Here is an 18,142-nt window from a genome sequence, read left to right as displayed (position 1 = left end):
ATATGATAAAGAAGGTAAGCCCATAGCTTATGCACACTCACACACACCTTCTCTCTTCATGCCCATGGCCAGGCACTTCTGGTAGCGACAGTATTGGCAGCGGTTTCGCTGGCGCTTGTCGATCAGGCACTCCTTGCTGTCTCGACACGTGTAGGTGAGATCTTTGCGGACGGTCCTCTTGAAGAAGCCTTTGCATCCCTCGCAGCTATACACGCCGTAGTGCTTCCCTGTTGAAACAGAGTCCACAACGTCAGTCCTGCTTTGAGCCAGTAATGTCCCTCTATCTCTGAGTAGGTTACAATGTAGGATGACTACATTGTTAACTTGTGTTGGGTACATCTTGGGGATCACGAGTGAAAGTGTGTCGCCCTCTACTCCACAATGACAAACGCTTTATGAAGACGTTAACAACAAAATTCATAAAGATCTTGGAAATAGCAAAAAATTCAATTACGTTGGCAATGAAGAGCATTAGAATGACATTCAGAGACAATAACAAACTTCAACAATAAAGACCAGAATGAAATAAGAAATGATGGGATGAAATTAGATTTTTAAAAATAGATAACATAAAACAGAACAGATAAATGACAGGAAAATACATCATATTCTCCCTCAAGCCCTCTTCCTGTTCAGCCTTGACGTGTATGACGATAATGACCCATAAATAGATTATTATTAATCCTTCTACACACAGAACCAAATTTTTATTTGTTTTTGTTTAATTATTTTGTTGTTGTTGTTTTTGCAAGTAGCTTATTTTTTAATTTCTCTTTGGGCTGCCTGCAGATATTTTGATACATTTTGTTGGGATGCATATGGTGTTGTGATGTGCTTCTTGAGCTACTCCATGTTATGTTGTGTGTGTAAAGTTGTAAGTTGCCCCAAATGCAACAGGAGAAATAAAGGTGCAGTAGAGAAACCGATCAATCAAAGGCACAGCAGAACAGCAGAGGTTTTAAATTTAGATTTGAGAGTGGCTTTAACTGGGGTTAAGATCATCAGGATGTTTGCAGCATACCTCGAGTCAGAACAAAAGAGGGTGACTCTTGTTCTGACTCTCGGTATGACCAGTTGACTTACACTTTTCAAAAGAGTGCTCAGATTACATTTTTGTTGTAGCGGGTAATGTTATGCGTTAGTTTCCCAACTCAAGTAATCAGTTATTAAGTTATGTTTTCAAATAAGCAATCCGTTACTGTTAAATTGTTACCATATTTCCCTATTACTTGTTTTACTGTTTTCATAGAGGCAGCTGTGCCTTCGCCCAGTACTCTGTCACACTGTTGGGCTGCACAGGAGCAACCCGTCAGGCACCTTTGGTTTCCGTCTACTTTAAGAACTTAAAATAATTCTACTGACATAATTGTGGCTGAATTGAAAAACAAAAACAACAACAAAACAAAACACATTAAAAGCAATGATCCATGGTACTGCAGAGTTACAGACTGGCTGTACATTCAAAGGTAGACGTAAAGGCAGCCACGCACCCTCAGGACAATATGACCAATATCCACAGAGGGGTTTTTATTCTCGGTGACTCAAAAGTCACTTTTCTCAGTAATGGTGTGACTTAATGAGTTACCTTTACTGGTAGCTTCAAATAAACACTGGTTCTGAATGAGCTAAAGTTGTCTGAAGGTCTTTTTTGGGAAGAACAAACCAGAGACTGTTTCAGCAATGTATCCTGATGGATATTTAGAAGTGAATGATTTCCTCTAAATCAGATCTCTAGATCTCTTATTCCTGCTATTTCCTTGAGAAGATATAAACAGCATGCTGATTTAGTTGGCGATTTCTTATTTAGTCTTTACAGCTCTGGAATCAAGTTAAGCAAAAACTCAACTCAACTCAGTTTTCCTTCATTCTCTTTTCTAACTTCAGACAGTTGTTTTGCAGGACATTTCTACACTACTAAGTTAGCAAAGATCAAATCAACATGTGCACTAATGAACCTGTCAAGTAACCTTGAAATCAGTCTCTCCGTTATCTTTCCTTCAGTCATCTGGGTGGTGATGCTTGTGGCGAGTGGGAGTGTAATTTTGTTTACCCATGCCTCTCCCCCCTCCTCACCCTGCAGTATTACCTGAGGAGCGGTCCCCGCATATGGAGCAGATGTGCTTTGACATTCCCCCGGGGCTCGTACACTGGTAGTTGATGTTCCCCAGGCTCTGCAGGCCCGGCGGAGGCTTGATGTCCTCTGAGCTGCTAACACTGTTCATCGAATTCATCTGAGGACAACAGGAAGACAGAAATGAGAACAGAGACAGAGAGTTGAAGCTGAGGTGGCCACAACTGAGCGACTACTCTTTGGCAGAGCGGAGGAGGAAGCAGAGGGGAAGTAAGAGTGAACAGTGTCAGGCTGTCTCATGACACTCTCCCACTCTCCTTCCTCTATTTTCTCATGTTGCTGTCCACTTCCACAGTTATTTTCTCTCTCTCCACCCACACGCTTTATTGTGAAAGTGTCTCATGACGAGTCTCTCATTTAGTGTGAAGTGATCACATGCTCGGTGAGTGGGTGGAGCCGAGGCTTCTGTCTGAGGCTTGTCATACAGGTTTTTTAACGTCTGTTGACGTCGTGTGAGAGGAGTCACGTGGGCAGAGGGTGCAGTTCGCCAACACAAGCAGCAGAGGGCACTCATGTGTGGGGTCTTCCAATTTCTGAGAGAAGTGACCTTTTGAATTGTGTTAAGACATTGACACATAATGTGTTTCACCAGTCCAGATGTTAATTTCAATTCCTTATCAGCATCTTAAAAGACGGGTCCATATATAACCTCAAGGAGCCACATGAGCAGTGATGTAAAAAGTACTAAGAAGTCGTCCTTGAGTTAACATAGAGATATCAGGTACCAAATATTACTTTGGTAAAAGTGAAAGTAAGCAATATGAATAGTAATTGAGTCATAAAGTATCTGAATTTAATTGAAGCAACAATAAATGTACCTAGGTATCAAAAGTAAAAGGAAATTATACATTTATTAACAATTTATGTACTGTATACGACTGATTATTGGCCTTGCTGATTATCTTATCTGATATTCAGCCATTTTTGATTATCAGAGTCAGATTAATCAGATTGTGAATACAATAAATTAATTAAATAAAAACATAAGGCCCTACTGTGGCTCTGATGCAGCACGCAATCTGCAAAGTCATTAGTAAGTATAAAGTAAAAAGTACAATAATTGCCTCCAAAATGTGGTGAGTCAGAAGTTGAAAATGGAACTGTTATAGTGAACGTATACACATTCTGATTCAACTTCTTAACTCATGAAAAAGTAATTTAAAGTACAGGCTCTGAAATGAACTCAAAGTAGAAAAGTAAAAGGTATACATCTTAAGGACATTTTAAACCGGCCATTTATGTGCAAAGCTGACTGAACCTCATGTCATATTAACATAATTCAAAGCCTACTACACTTAAAGGTAGGATGAGTCAGATTTGTCCGAGCTGTTTGGAAACGCACCAGAAAGACAGTTGATTGTGGAGTCTCGTTCCCAGGAGGTCAAATACCGACATTTTAGGTCAGTTAAGTGTCATAAATAATCCATAATTGATAATAACTTACCTCAAATGCATTAAAACTAAAGTTACAAGCCTGTTATGAAAATGTAAGGAGAAGAAACGCACAGATAAGACAAGTGTTTGTACTTTTGTTACTTCCCACCTCTGCTTGTGCTTAAGTACACTGTACATTCCATCACTGCCCATGAGACATAAAGGTGTGAACAAACCACTGAGGTTAAACCAACTTTCACTCCCTCCCACTTAGCGGAGCTAATGAAAACTCTTGAATGAGGAGTGAGACGTGTTCGAGGCGGAGCAACAAGTCCAGCTTCCTGTGGCTTCCACATATCTCTCTCTCTCTTATCATCCTTTTACCCTTTGACCCTCTCCTGCAGGATGCCTATTTGCGCTGTGCATTTGTTTGTTTAGTTGTTTATGTGCAAACATCTGCACTCCAAGTGGAAACAACAAGGTTGACCTACATATGCCCCCCTGTCCTATATAGTTGATGCAGCATGACATCTTTCCCACAGTCACCTCAGGCTCTTCCTATCACTTATTTACAATACGCACTCTCCTCTGAATCTCCTCTAATGGCAGCCTGAGCTCAGGCCTGTGACCTTACAGCAGAGGACAGTATACAAGAGATTTCTTTCTTTCTTTCAGTTTTCCTTTAGCTCACTAGCTCTCTACAGCACCACCACCGTCTACCACTCTATAGACCCACAGGCAGACTATCACCCTGAAATGAGCATTCAGCCCTCTGCGTACCTGCTGCGAGTCAGCATCCCTCCACAGCACAAATAATTAATTTTACACATGTAAAAAAGAAGTCTTGTGGTGCATTCAAACAGTTGTTCAGACAAACATGCTGCTTTCAGACAACATGCTGCTTCAGAAAAGGCCTACAAGCACTGTATATGGATTATTGATGCATCATACATTCTTTATACAACACATGGTATGAAGAACGCACTGCTTCATACATGTAAGGTTCACTTGGGCCTTTTACAGACCGCACATGCATCTACTCCAAGAAGGGTATTCATCTCTTAAATAAGCTGATTTCTCAATTAATCAAACAGTTGATTGACTGAGAATTAAGCAGGGACTTTTCTGATAATCGATTCATCATTGCTGTAATTTTCTACGCAAAAATGCCACAAAATCACTGCTAGACGCTATTTCTTACATACTATACCTTTAACCTGAGTTTTTAATGTCATCTCTTGCTGTTGTTACTGGTTTGTTTACAACTGAATGCAGCATTAGACCTATAAATATACTGAATTATATATGAGTAAATATATCTGTAATTTATATCAGAAAATACAGATAAGGCCTTTAAAAGAAGTGAGAAGCAAAAGAAGATAGTAGAAACACAAACATCACCAGAATGGACATTTAGCTATAATATTGACCATGCTTATGTTTCCGGCAGCCCAGCACTGCTCATGAACTTAATTTCACCCTTCGACATAGTATGAGATGTTACATGACACAATGACTTGATGGCGGCTGGGTGATCAGATGCTGGCAAGCAGTGAAAAGACGGTCACACCATACAATCGTATCAATGCTGACTGTCCCTGAAGGCACAGATCCATACTGTGATTAAACCAGCATATATCATTGTCCGCTGTGCCCTGCAGCACTGGCCTCGATCCAGCCTTCGAAGCCATGTGTGTCTCTATATGTGCAGCTGATCATCAAAGCACTGAGCCTAGTGGGGTTTGTAGTTCATTCAAGAGACCACTTAAAGAAAGCAGCTCCATTAGCCGTCTCTGCTGTAGTCGTTTGTGCTAGACAGCGAAGAAAGGTAGTCATGCATGCGTTTCTGTTTATTATTTATTCAATCTAAAACAGCCTCACAGTGAAATGAGCTGTGGATCGTGAACAACTTCGAAGAGAGAGTGTGTGGTAAAAATAAATGATTAGAAATGGTTAAGAAGAGCCAAGAAATCCAGAAAAAAACGGGGGCTGCTCTTATTCTCCTTCTCCTTTCTCTCAGGAATCCATTAAAGGCTTAATAGTCGGCCTGCGTCTTAAGTCCCCTCGCATGACAGCAGCAACACAGAACTCAAGCATGACCTTTTAGGGCGAGAAGTTTAAAGGTCAGTAGAAGGGTAGGGGAGAGAGAGGAAAGCCAAGGCATGCCAGCCAAACACATTGGATATGGCTAACCTTCAACCTCCCGTCTGCTGTCGGAGATTCCGAGACCGAGAAGCACATGATCGACCAAAGAACATGATAGTTCAACACGGACTGACCTTGCCAGAAGTAGTTATTTGAAAGAATATGGGCCACTGTCGATGATGGTAGGAGCTTAGGAAGAGTGCAGCGATGAAAAGCAATTTAATAACATGAACTTTGTCTGGTGTTTCCAAACGTCTTTCCAGATATTATGCGTTTCCACTTACTGAGGCCTTGAAAAGGCACGTCCGCCTTGACTGAGAGGGTGAAATACAACATTTCACCGCAACTTGAATGCACCGAACATCATAATTAGAACATTAACCTTAAAGCATTCATTTGAAGTATTGAATTCCCTCTGAAAAAGGAGCAATTTAAAACACATGTCCACAGCTATCTGAAGACCATCGAAACACCCACACACATTTTCTCACCTGTGGACTGTTGAGTTGTCCAAAGTTCATGTTGGGTGTGGACGGCAGCGATATGGAGGGTGAGCCCAGAGAAGATGTAATGACGGGGTATGGTGAGGCCAGGCCGTTCATTGGCGAGCCCATAGTGGACATGGGGGACGGCAAGGGCCTGGAGGTGCTGATGACTGACGGGTGACCCATCATGCCGCCCATGTGAGGGGGGTGGTTGTGCACCGTGCTCATTGGCCCTGTAGAGTCTGGGAGATAAAAGGATTTATAATGAGTCAGTTGATTAGTACACACTACACGTTACAACAAATTCTGTGTTTGCTATCAGTACCTTATTGCTGCACATCCATTAGAAACGCAGCAAAACGATAATTCATTTGCAGACAGGCAACCTGATGAATGTGTGTCCAATATTCACTTTCGTTTTTATTCTGTTTTGGTCTATCTCGCTCTTTAGTAGCTAAATTATCTATCTTCATTAGCTGGTCACTAGTCACTAGTCGCTTTAGCTATGTGCTGTTAGGTACAGTGGGTTTATCTGAACTTGCCTGCTGCGGCTTGAAACAAGTGAAAATGAACCAAAACGTTGCCTTTGCAAAACCAAAACAATGAGCTGAAAGACACTAAAATACTCACTAGTGCTGCATTTCTGGAGTGCTCATTTCTGTGAGTTTGTCAAAGGGCAACTTTGACAGTACACATAGTTTTAAATGAATTGAATCCATTGTTAATACAAAAATACTAAGTGTGGTAGGGGGAGAAACACACACATTTCTGCCACCATGGGTCTCTCAAAGCAAAGCAAAGCAAAGCAAAAGTAATATGCCAGGTGTTGTGTGGTGAGGGCGAGCAAGGGAGGGGGGGGCGTAGCTGCTGCAGCTGCTCATAGCCGGCCAGCTCCGGAGGAAAGAGTCAGGTGCAGGGCCAGACCTTCAGGAGGAATAAACACCCGGAGTCACATCGGATTCTGCTCTGATCTGGAGTCGTTTACAGCAGGAGGAGAGCGGGCGACCAAATGTAACACACCATTACATTGAATAAGCTTGTGGGTTTCTCTGTTGGAAGTACACAACTCAACAAAATATATAACCCTTACTCTATCCCAGCAGCTGACAAGAAATAATCATCTCAGTGAAAGAGTACGATATGCTGTATATCCTGAAATAACACGTTAGCAACTGTATGAATTGGCTAAACAAGCCTGAGCATATCAGGATATATTGTCGAATAACATTGCTATATATCTTTATGCAGTCAGTGTTGTGTAAACATGGCTTCACAGAGTGAAGCCCGCCTGACTTTGGTCACAGGGTGCTGACTTTGCTTTGCATCCATTGATGTGAACTGACAGGCTGGCATTTACATAGATGACCTACTTAGAAAAGCTGTCAGTCATCCTGGTAACTGGGCGTGGTGTGTAATTTCATGCATGTGCTGTAGCTATGAGGGCAATCATTCGTCATCATCGCAAAATGGGAATACCATACATACAGCGACAGTATGTTCATGTAAAGACCAGCATGTACTTTGCACATAGTGTATATATACAAACGCTGCCGGCTGTCACAGCTTGTTCTGATACAGACAGATGCAATGAGCAGCACCTCTCTGGGCTAATGTCGATGACTCAAACAAATGAATAAAACTGGCTTTTTCGAGCAAAATGTTACTGATGAAGAGTGACGTGCCACCATATGCACATGAACATTAATCTGAACGCTCAGAAAATTCAAAAGCCTCGGCTTGCCCGTCAGTGCACCATCCCCCCACCTTAACACACACTCATACTCAGTGCGATACTGGGCCTGATGCCACTATTCTTAGTTAAATGTAATATCCCTGTTTGTGTGTGTATAAAGGTAGGCAGGGGCACGATGCACACACAATGAAAAGCACCTATGTTTCAGTTTCTTAAAAGATGTAAACAAAAGTAATTTCTCTCTTTGTTAACTCAAAGCTCAACAAGGTTCCCAGAGGTGAAAGGAGTGAAGGATCAAAAGGAGCATTTGATTTCAATTATCAACATCAAAAGGAGGATAAGTGATTCTCCAGGATTTCTTTTTCTCTCCGCTCTCGCCTACTTGTATGAGAAAAAACAAAACAACACTTTTGTTGTGGTGTGTGTGTGTGTGTGTTTGGCAGCACACATACTCTAAAAGTGTTGTTTTGTTTTTGTTTGTTTTTTTTTTCTGGAGAAAGCGTGGGTTTTGCAGGTGAGGAACACACAAGCTGTTGTTTGAAAGTTCCCATCTGCCATCTTCTTTTTGTTTCTGTGTTTCACAGTTTGTTCCACATTGACTGGTGACATTTTGTTAGTAAACTTTAAATCATTTCAATTTGACCCTACGGCCTGCGGTACAGTAAATATGGTGATTACATCAACACTCGAGGTAAAAAGGTCAGGTCAATTGCCACCATGGCAGATTTTTGAAGAGCAACTCCAAAGTTAAGAATAGTCCGGGACTCAGATGACATGATGATATGATATATTGCATATTCTTGCTTTCAGGTACCATTGACTCAGTCGTTGCAATTTTATAGCCTTCTACACTGATTCTGGTTACAGATATAAAAACTGAGTAGATGGTAGAAATGTTCAGTGGCAGGTGAGGAAAAAACTCACCAAAAATCACAAATTTCAGACCCTGGTTGTGAGTGTTTTCTACTGCAGAATACAGGAAACATCTTTTCAAATGGACAAAAATACAATCCCTTGAAAATCCATTTTACATTAGCAAATATGCACTATTGCCGCTCAGCATGGAAGCTAGATTTAGGAAAACTCCTCCATGACGACCCCAAAAATCTCACTTCTACAGACCTGATATATGAAAGTAGCTCTTATCCAAACCAATTATGAAGCTCAGCTTTACTGTATGCATCATACCCTATCATTACACGTGTCAGTATAAGTTGTAGGCAGTGATGTAGTCCTGTGCTGAGCACTATCAAGATAAACTAGTTTTTCCAGTCTTGACATCTACGAGTTTCAATGTACTGTTGCACATTTCAATACATATATATGTGAGTGGTTGAATGTAACTTTCTTATGAGATTTTCTATGATAGTATATTGTGTGAGATTTGCATTTGACTTCTTATAACTCTGTTGTAGCTAGCATTTATTTCTTTACTTTATTTCCATATATCTTGATTGTTGTGGCTTGCTGCTTGCTTTAACACTCTTTCTTTATATGCAACACACAAATATAGATTAGCACTACATGGTCTTATTTGAAGGGAAATGCTAAATGCTAACACTGTGAGATAACATTCACGGAAAATTCAGAAGTTCTACTCGCCCACAGGCGGTATCTGTCAGAGGAACATCTCGTATGTTTACAAAGACGTGTCTACTTCTGAGAAATAGAGTTTATGATATTGTTTCTGCACGTCAAGTTTCCTTAAGGGAAATAACTTCTTGCTAAATACTTTGCTATCATTTGGAAAAATGTTGCTCTGACAATTAACCTCTGGCTGTGATTAAGCACACATTAGTTTCTCTTCCGCTGGATATAAGAAGCATAAACTCTTTGTAAAAGAAATGGAAACTTTGAGCAATGCGAGACAGTTGCTCTCAGATTTCAAAGAATTGGGAAACAAGAGAGGAATGTCACATTGTCTGCCGCCTGGATGCAGGACTTTTTGCATGAAGACACACTCTTACACACAGCTGGCCATTCACTCCCTCTCTGAATGCCAAGGAACAGATGTTGTGCAACTTCCTGTTTAGCACTGAGACTATAGCCTCCACCCCCTTTCTCACCCGCCCACTCTCTCCAGCCCTCCACAACCGATCCCTGGCAGGCAAATATGTATCAGGGCCTCCCTCTCTCTATCTCTCCCACAGAGCTGAGTGGATACACAAGATATAAAATACAATTTAAAAGCAATAAACTCTTAAAAACCGTACACAACGGCCTATGATGCAACACACAGAGATTTAAATTCTACAATGGTGGGAGTGTTTTCAGAACTTTTTTTTTTGGAGCGCACATTTGTCCAAATAATGAGCTTATGTAATGGAAGGGCACTGTACAGCATGTACTGGGTCTGATTTTGTGCACTGACCCCTCTCTTTATGTCCATGGCAAATTCCCTTGGGGGCTCGTAAAGATCTATTCTAGTCCAGAAGTGCTGAGTAGGATATTAAGTAACAGGGCTATCGTCACTCCTGCCAAACATTTGCCAACGTGCTCTTGTGGATTTCAAGACCAGCAAGATGAAGGTTGCTATATAGAAATTAGGGCTGCAAGATATGGCCCAAATACTGCAATTACAATATGATTCAAGATTCGAGGGCATGATCATTTTTGCATCACGATCTAATTTTCACTGAAAAAAATCTGCTGAAATCATGATCATGTGACATTTACTGGGGTCTGCACAGAACAAACATGTTTTCTTACGTCTGGAGAACAAGATTTGTTTACCTTTATCAGAAAATTGCAGCTTCTCGCAATTTGGATGTTGCACTAGGCCATAATGCGATTTTGATTATATTTCGATTGATTGTGCAGCCCTAGTTAAAATCTGAAGCAGACAAACATTGTCAGATGTCACTTTGGGCTCTGGGAAATTGTGAGGAGCATTTTTCAAATCAATCACATGTGAAAACAATCAGCAGATTAATCGATAATGAGACAAATCCTTCATTCCAGCCCAAGCTTACTGTCAGCTCTAGTCGCAGGGTGATATGGCATAAAATAATATTGCAACATTTTTAACATAATAATCATTTAATAATTTAATAACGCAACTTTATACATATCTTGATATTTCGAAATCTACTCAAAAGCACTTCATAAATGCTAGAGCTGGGCGATAACATCAATATCACAACATTTTCGACCAAATACCTCAATATCAAAATTATAAGAATATTGTTGGGATGACTCTTGGTAGCTTCACAAAAATATTAACACAATGATATTTTGAATGAATAATCATCAGTAATGTGGATATAATGACTAATTGGGTAAAGGCAAGTACTAGGACAAGTCTGGTGAGTTCAAAAACAGGAGAAGACAACGCTTATGACAACACTTATGCCATATCAAGATATAAAGTAATCTATCGAATCAAGGAATCTAAAATCTGGTTTCATGTAACAATAACGATAAAATATTGCTAAACTGCCCAGCCCAATACCATAGTTAGCGGGGTAACATCTTCAACCAGACCTCAAAATAATATATATTCAATATATAATCAATAGTGAATACCTTTCAAAATGGTGCAGGATTTGGTCACGATCACAGGGCCAAATCTGCTCTGGTCCCAAACATGCATTTGTCTTGTGGTCCTAGTAACTCACAGACCATTAATGTGACACTGTTGCTGAGGTAAATAGCCAACAAATAGATCTTTGGATTCTGGACCTGACCCGGGGTTAAGAAAACTTTTGACACAAAAGCTTTTCTGACATTTTCTAGTTTCACCAATCAGCAAACAACAGACAAAAAAAGTCAACTTATTATAGAAACAGTCACTAGATGCAGTCCTATTTGAAACCTATTCTGTCAACATGACATTACAACTGTCTAAAACCCAACCTGCATGTTTGAGATGAAACCAAAGATGACACAGGGGAACACAAAAGCGCACGGACAGTCAGCTGGTGGGATGCCTAACAGGGAATGGCCGGCGAGCTGAGCATGCATTGTGAAGAGAGTGTGTGTTTGTGCGTGCATTTCTTAAGGAGGCCAGCATGTTCAGCGGAGGAAGCATAAATCGTCCCAGAGCAGCTCAAAGGGGCCTATCCTCGAATGACCCGCCTCAACCGGCTGTTCCATCTCCATTCTATGTAAATCACCTCTACACAAAGAAGCCTCTGGAATGTACAGGCCTCTCACACGTTGCACAACACAGAGAGACATTAGTCGGCACTGGGAGGTCGATCACAGACAGACGCTCATCATAAGAAACTCAGAATTCACACAGGTTTAGTTCCAGCGCTTCCTGTCAGACAGTGTTAAAACTGATACAGTGCTGCAGAGACACAAGCATCTATTTGAGAGCAAACAAACAGACAGAGCAGTGAAGGGCACCTTTGACCGCTGGCGCCGCAAATCAAAGGTCGCCTGTTGCCAAACTCCTGAACCAAGTTCAAAAGAGTTCCTATCTGCGGCAGCACACAGTCACACTGATCATTCCCAGAAATAAGTGCAAAGAGGGGACGTGAAACAAAGTGTTCATGACAGCATTTCATCATTACAGCATTCAGACAGAAGCCCAACAGAGTTTGATCTGAATTAGGGATGGACGATACCTGAAATCTACACTTTTCACGATAAAGTCACTTCAACAGAAATAAATGCAAAAATTGATTTCCTCTGATACATTTGACTTGATTAATTTTGATATGACCAGTCAAAGATTCAGGGCAGAACTGTGGGATAATGGATTTGTTAGAAGTAGCTACATTGTTATAGGAGTAAAAACAGTCTGCTGAAATATTATTAGTCTAGGTCATTTTGCTATATTCAGTTTGTTGTTGTTGTGGTTGTTGTTGTTGTTGTCCTAATATGAACTATTATAAGCATGATATAAACTAAATAAGAATTTGTCTTGGTGACATTGGTATAAAAAACCGTAGATAAATGCATCCAGCCAGTGACTAGGGTTGTAGCGGTAAACCGGTGATTTGAAATCCGACTGTTATCATACCATACATTTGCTCATCTAAGGTATTAGCGTTATTTAAATATTTGGATTTCAATTTCATATCAAGTTTCATGTCTGTCAGGACATACTATTTCATGAAATTATACAAGTATTCAACCAAAAAGAAATCCTGCTGTTTCTATGCCTTTAAGAGTCATTGTAGCTGATACTAATAATAAAAACAAAATAATGTAATACCGTATACTGTAATACCATTAAAGATGGTTGTCGTGCCATGAAAATGCTGTTGCTCACGCTGTTGCAAACCTACCAGAGACTTCCACTACAAACATGTACTATATAGTATAAACTGTAGTGAGGACAGACTGTGACCTAGTGCTAAAACAACGAGTCGATAAACTGATAAGTTGAATGACAGAAAATTAATCAACAACTATTTTAATAATTAATTCATCATTTAAGTCAACTGTAAAGCTCAAACTGCAAACCATCCTCTGTCTCCGGTGTCTCATATATTGGGGTTTGTTGCTTTTTTTGTGTTTTGTAGCATTGTAAATGAGAGATTGTTGAGGTTTTGCACTGTTGGTCAGAGAAAACCACCAATCTGAAGTGGTGCTTTGGAAAATTGTGATGTCCACTACTTTCTGGTGTTTCATAGACTAAGCAGTAAAAGATTAGTCAAAGACGAATGAATTGATAAAGAAAATAATCGCCCGACTAGGAACTGTGATTAGTACTTTCATATAAAATGATCACATCCGGTTAAAACATGACTCTTAAATCCGTATTTCTTACATCCATGTGTCATTTACACTTTGTCCTCCATCACTTTTTTAAAAGCATCATTTGTAAGCAAATAGCAAACACCTAACAGTGCTCTAATGAGAACACCTTACTCTTCATCAGCACCTTCATTTGTAGCTGGCTGCTTTTGTTTCTGGTGTATCTGAACCCAGAACTTAATATGTATATGCACTACGCTATAAACTAAGGCTAAATAGTAGCCTCCAACATGTGCAGGACAACTGTTTTTGTACATCAGATAATAAATGTGATCTGCATATAGTGTAAAATCATATTGTAATATACTGGATGGGCTGATTACATAGCAAGCTACAGTAACGAGTCAAGCCTAAGGTTTGTAGACATATCAAGGCCAGTAAATTACCATGTAGCTTGCTTAAGTAGTTTCTAATGTCCTCTCCCTTTTTCCTCTTGGATGTTACATAGCCTGATCTCCTCTGAGCCCCTACGTCCCCACCACTTTTCAACACAAAGTGACACCATTGCTTATATCACAATGTAAGCAGGTAATCAGAGACAACGCCAACATACACAATACCACATCATCATCCCCACCACCATCCAACAGCTGCCGTACACTTCAGATGATAATTTATGTAGGCCAACCACAGTTTGTTCTAACATTTGTGGCAGAGAACAGCCAAAGCCACAGATGTATCACACTGATCTGATGATCAACAGGTTTAAAGAAACATCACGGACCACAAACCCTCTAAATCCCTCACTGTTAATTACTGGGTAGTGGCTGCATGGAGCACTCCACTGTGTGGTAATTCAATAAGCCCACTAACTAATAATATCTCCTGTCTGGAGAGCAGAGCAGCACTGGGAGTGTACATTGGGGGGAGTGGGTGGAGGTAGGGAGCAGCAGATCCACTCCTGAACAACAACACAAGCCTCAGATTAGTCGCTATGAAGACGGATCCTCAGCGTGTGCATCGATCTCTTTAATACCTGCTTTGTATCTGTGTCTGCATGTGTGTGTGTGTGTGGGTGTGTAGCATGTGTGCGTGCTCTCGTGCTCATATCTGTGGCTGACAGTGCTGTGACCATATGACAGAGAGCAGAACGCACCCTAAAGTAATCAGACGGACAGCCTGCGGAGCTCATTAGATGCAGCAGACATGTAATTAAGAAATCTCTTCACTGCCAAATGAGCTCATGAGCACCGGCCGCGAACCCTCCTCTGACACACACTCCACATCTTTCACATCAAAAGTAAAAGAAAAAAAAAACAGACAGATCTTCCACGCACACTGGTAGCGCAAAACCGCCACCCTTTAAACATTCATTTCTTTGCTAAATGAGGTTGATGTCTGATCAATTGTGTCAGTAAATCCTCTTATCCCCGGGTAAGTATCTGCAGCTCAGCGGGCCAGCTGTCAAGAAGGTGGGAGGCCGAGGAGGAGGGGACGGAGGGAGGGACAGAGCCAGAGAGGAAGGCAGGGAGCGATGGATGGATGGATGGTTGGATGGATGGATGGATGGATGGATGGATGGAAAGGGATGAGGGGTGGATGATGGGGGAGGGCATTGTCCCTCTACGAAACGGCTTCCCTCCCACATGATCCCACCGTCACACACGCCTAATCTCTCCGCCTGGCAGAGAATATTAGATCATCAATTGGGAAAAGCCCCTGTGTTTTTCTGCACAGCTGTGATTTAGGAGACAGAAATGGTTTTTGGTGAGAGAAAATGAGGATATTCTCTACTGTTACATAAACGGCAAACTGTCCAAAGCTGCCTCAAGGACACCTGTTCCATTTCATGACTGCCTTTTTGGAGCTAAAGAGCCAAAATAAATACAGCCCATAATATCAGTTGAACTTCATTCAAAAACAGATTCTATAGTTGTTTATCGTTCCTACTTTGTCGAAAACATTACGAAATAGAAAAATGTTTTCCCCATAAAGGCATACGGCTGTGACAACACAAGCTAGTGAACTTCTCTGACCCCAAATTCTGCCCCGTAGTGAACTCACACAATTTCCCTGAAAAGAAGATAAACTCTGCTCCCTGGCTTCCTATGCAGCCTTCGCAGTTTCCCTTTAGCGCTGCTTCATACAAAAGTAGATTTCAAGCCGAGCTAATGAACATCGTAGCAATGTATAGGCCGTCGTTGTCGTGTGTCCTCACATCCAAAGATGCTGCAAACTTGCCAGCGGGGTAATTCTTTGCACGGAGGCAGAGGATCGATGAGGAGGCCAGGGCTGAGACAGAGATGAGATAAAGAGTGTTTTGTGAGTGATAAAAAAGTTTTGAACTTAAACAAGAGATAACACAAGTCCGCATGCACGGACAGAACAGGCTGACCACGCAGTCCTGGAAAAAACAAACAACCGTGTGGACCGAAAGGTCCAGCAAGCCGAAGCATCCGTCTGATGAGCTAACTCAGATGACTTCCGAGAAATATTCTCCCGCTGTTGCAGAGGGCTACAGGGAGATGGGTATGCCCTATCACCACACAAACACACACACGCAGAGACACGCTACACACTAAGCCACTCAACTCATGAGTGTGACCCAGTGTGTGACCAGGGCGACCTGACCTTTGGACCTGTGACCAGATCCTAGAAAGAAAGCCAGACTACACAACCAGCTCAGACGCTACAGTAAGCCTGTACTGGGGCGAAGTGGTGCATGAGAAAAAAATCTGAGTATGTTCTACACCGGCCAAGCTTTCATTAAAAAAAGCAAGAGAGACTGAACTGAAGGTGACAGAAAGCGTCAATACATGCATTTCCACCCAGCTGTTTGTTTATTGCACATTTCAATATGTGCATAAAAAAACCCAGTGGAAACGCTGTGGAAATTTGCTGTTTTTTGCTTGGCAAAGATGTAGGTGTATTGATGACGGCAGAATATGATAGAGTGCAATGGAAACAGACTTGGTGAACATACAATGCGTACAGGAGGCATGCGAGAGGTGAAAATTGAGGCAGACAACCACCATCTCTGTTTGGAGAGGAGACGGTAACCTTCCCCAAATCAAAATATGAAACAAACACAAGTGCAATATTTCCATCGTGTTTTCTTCATTGCTCGAGGTTTCGACTGGCGCTCTTCTCCTGCAAACATCCTATGCCACCCGACCAAAGAATTAGCACAAGCAGCCATTTATCTCGACCTATTACTAAAGTAGTGGATGGAAATGCACATAAATAGGCATTTTATTAAGCTGATTTTGCAAAATTTCAATGACAATTTGCACTGACGAGGCTAACTATCTACAGCAAAGATAGCCGCTCAGTGAGGGTGAACTGCTTTAACAGTTTTCAGTTTATTTCTAACCTTCCCACAACCACAATGTGAATATCATCGCACGCAGACTCAATAACAGCTAGAAGTAGAAAAAAAAAAAAAAAAAAAGCTTTTTCTTTTCTTGCTTTCCAGGTTTATTTTCTAATGGGCTACTTCTTTTCAGCAGTTTAAATATCTATATAGCAAGTGAAATTATCAAGTGAGGTTGATTTCCAAATCATACTGGTATGAACTGAAACTAATGGCTGTCTGGAACACAGATGAAATCAATACACAAACTTATAATGTGCGTTAAAATGGCTATAGTCAATGTGAAAACACGCAAAACCTATACATACAGATATATATTGGTATCGGTGTATATGTTGGCCGGTATGTGCTGATATGAAAAAACCTCTTTTTTAAAAGAATAATGCAGAAAAAAATGCCTGGAATTAATAAATAATAATTAAATATATAATATATAATTATGAAATATCCTGCCTTAGTAACATTGTTTTGTCCCCAAGCGCTTGATAACCATATTTAAGGGACTAATGCAAGATAACTGCATATATCAGCCACAATATTAAGATATATACATTATATAATATTCATTTTAATATGAATTATTTACTTGCTAATGTCAGTATCAACCCCATAAATCAAGTATCAGTGGAGGTCTAGTTTGAAGAGGCTCAACAGTGGCCTTTCAATCCATTTTACATCAACATTACTGAAGAGTATTTATGAGCATCATGGTTTTAATTATCCTGACACATCTTCTTCATGCGCCACAAGTTGGATTAGCATCAAAGTTTTTGTTCTCTAGGGTCAACATCCCGGGCTGGAAAATGCTCTGTGAAGTTTGACAGCTTTTCTCTTTCCTTACATCAACCCAGACGTGCAGAATGAATGAACATATTCATGGTTTTCAGCGAGGAGGAACTACAGTTGTAAACGTGTCACATGCTTCTCACAAGGACCAAGGCGAAAAGAATCGGTGCTCTACTATCAACACATGATGCATGTACACACAGTGAGCAGTTAAAACGGCTGACTGCAATATGCGTGGCAGTGAACTCACATCATCACCTCCCACACCTCTTCAAACACAGGAAGGACGACAAGAATAAAAAATAAAAAGCCTCATCGGTGTGAGCGTTGATGGAAGGATGCAGGGTGACAGGCAGCAGACACAGAGAAGGAACGCAGGATGGAGAGGGCTAATAGGAAGGGACAAGTGTTGAGAGATAAACAGATAGTGAAGGACAAGGCAATGAGAGCTGGAAGCGTCCCGTTATGTTGAGTGGCATCTGCACTGACCACATCTGAGACCCCGA

At 41.0% G+C, this 18,142-nt stretch overlaps 1 protein-coding gene across 5 annotated transcripts in view; it reads right to left on the bottom strand.

Annotated features, from left to right (window-relative positions):
• Window positions 1-18,142, bottom strand: part of rxrgb (retinoid X receptor, gamma b) — a 31,974-nt gene that overhangs the window by 5,267 nt on the left and 8,565 nt on the right. For 2 of the 5 annotated variants that reach the window (XM_084354248.1, XM_084354246.1), the window contains 3 exons: window positions 6,142-6,377; window positions 2,087-2,231; window positions 42-227 (listed from right to left, as the gene is read on the bottom strand). In XM_084354248.1, the coding sequence (XP_084210374.1) occupies window positions 42-227; window positions 2,087-2,231; window positions 6,142-6,377 (567 nt within the window). Of the gene's footprint in view, window positions 1-41; window positions 228-2,086; window positions 2,232-6,141; window positions 6,378-15,695; window positions 15,764-18,142 lie in introns of those variants that run through there. The other 3 variants (XM_084354249.1, XM_084354247.1, XM_084354250.1) reach the window with 2 other exon arrangements.

Source organism: Pagrus pagrus, assembly GCF_965226575.1.
Source record: "Pagrus pagrus genome assembly, chromosome: 6".
NCBI classification, from domain to species: domain Eukaryota; kingdom Metazoa; phylum Chordata; class Actinopteri; order Spariformes; family Sparidae; genus Pagrus; species Pagrus pagrus.
The sequence above is the reverse complement of the archived record's forward strand: the minus strand, read 5'-3'. Positions and strand labels throughout refer to the sequence as shown.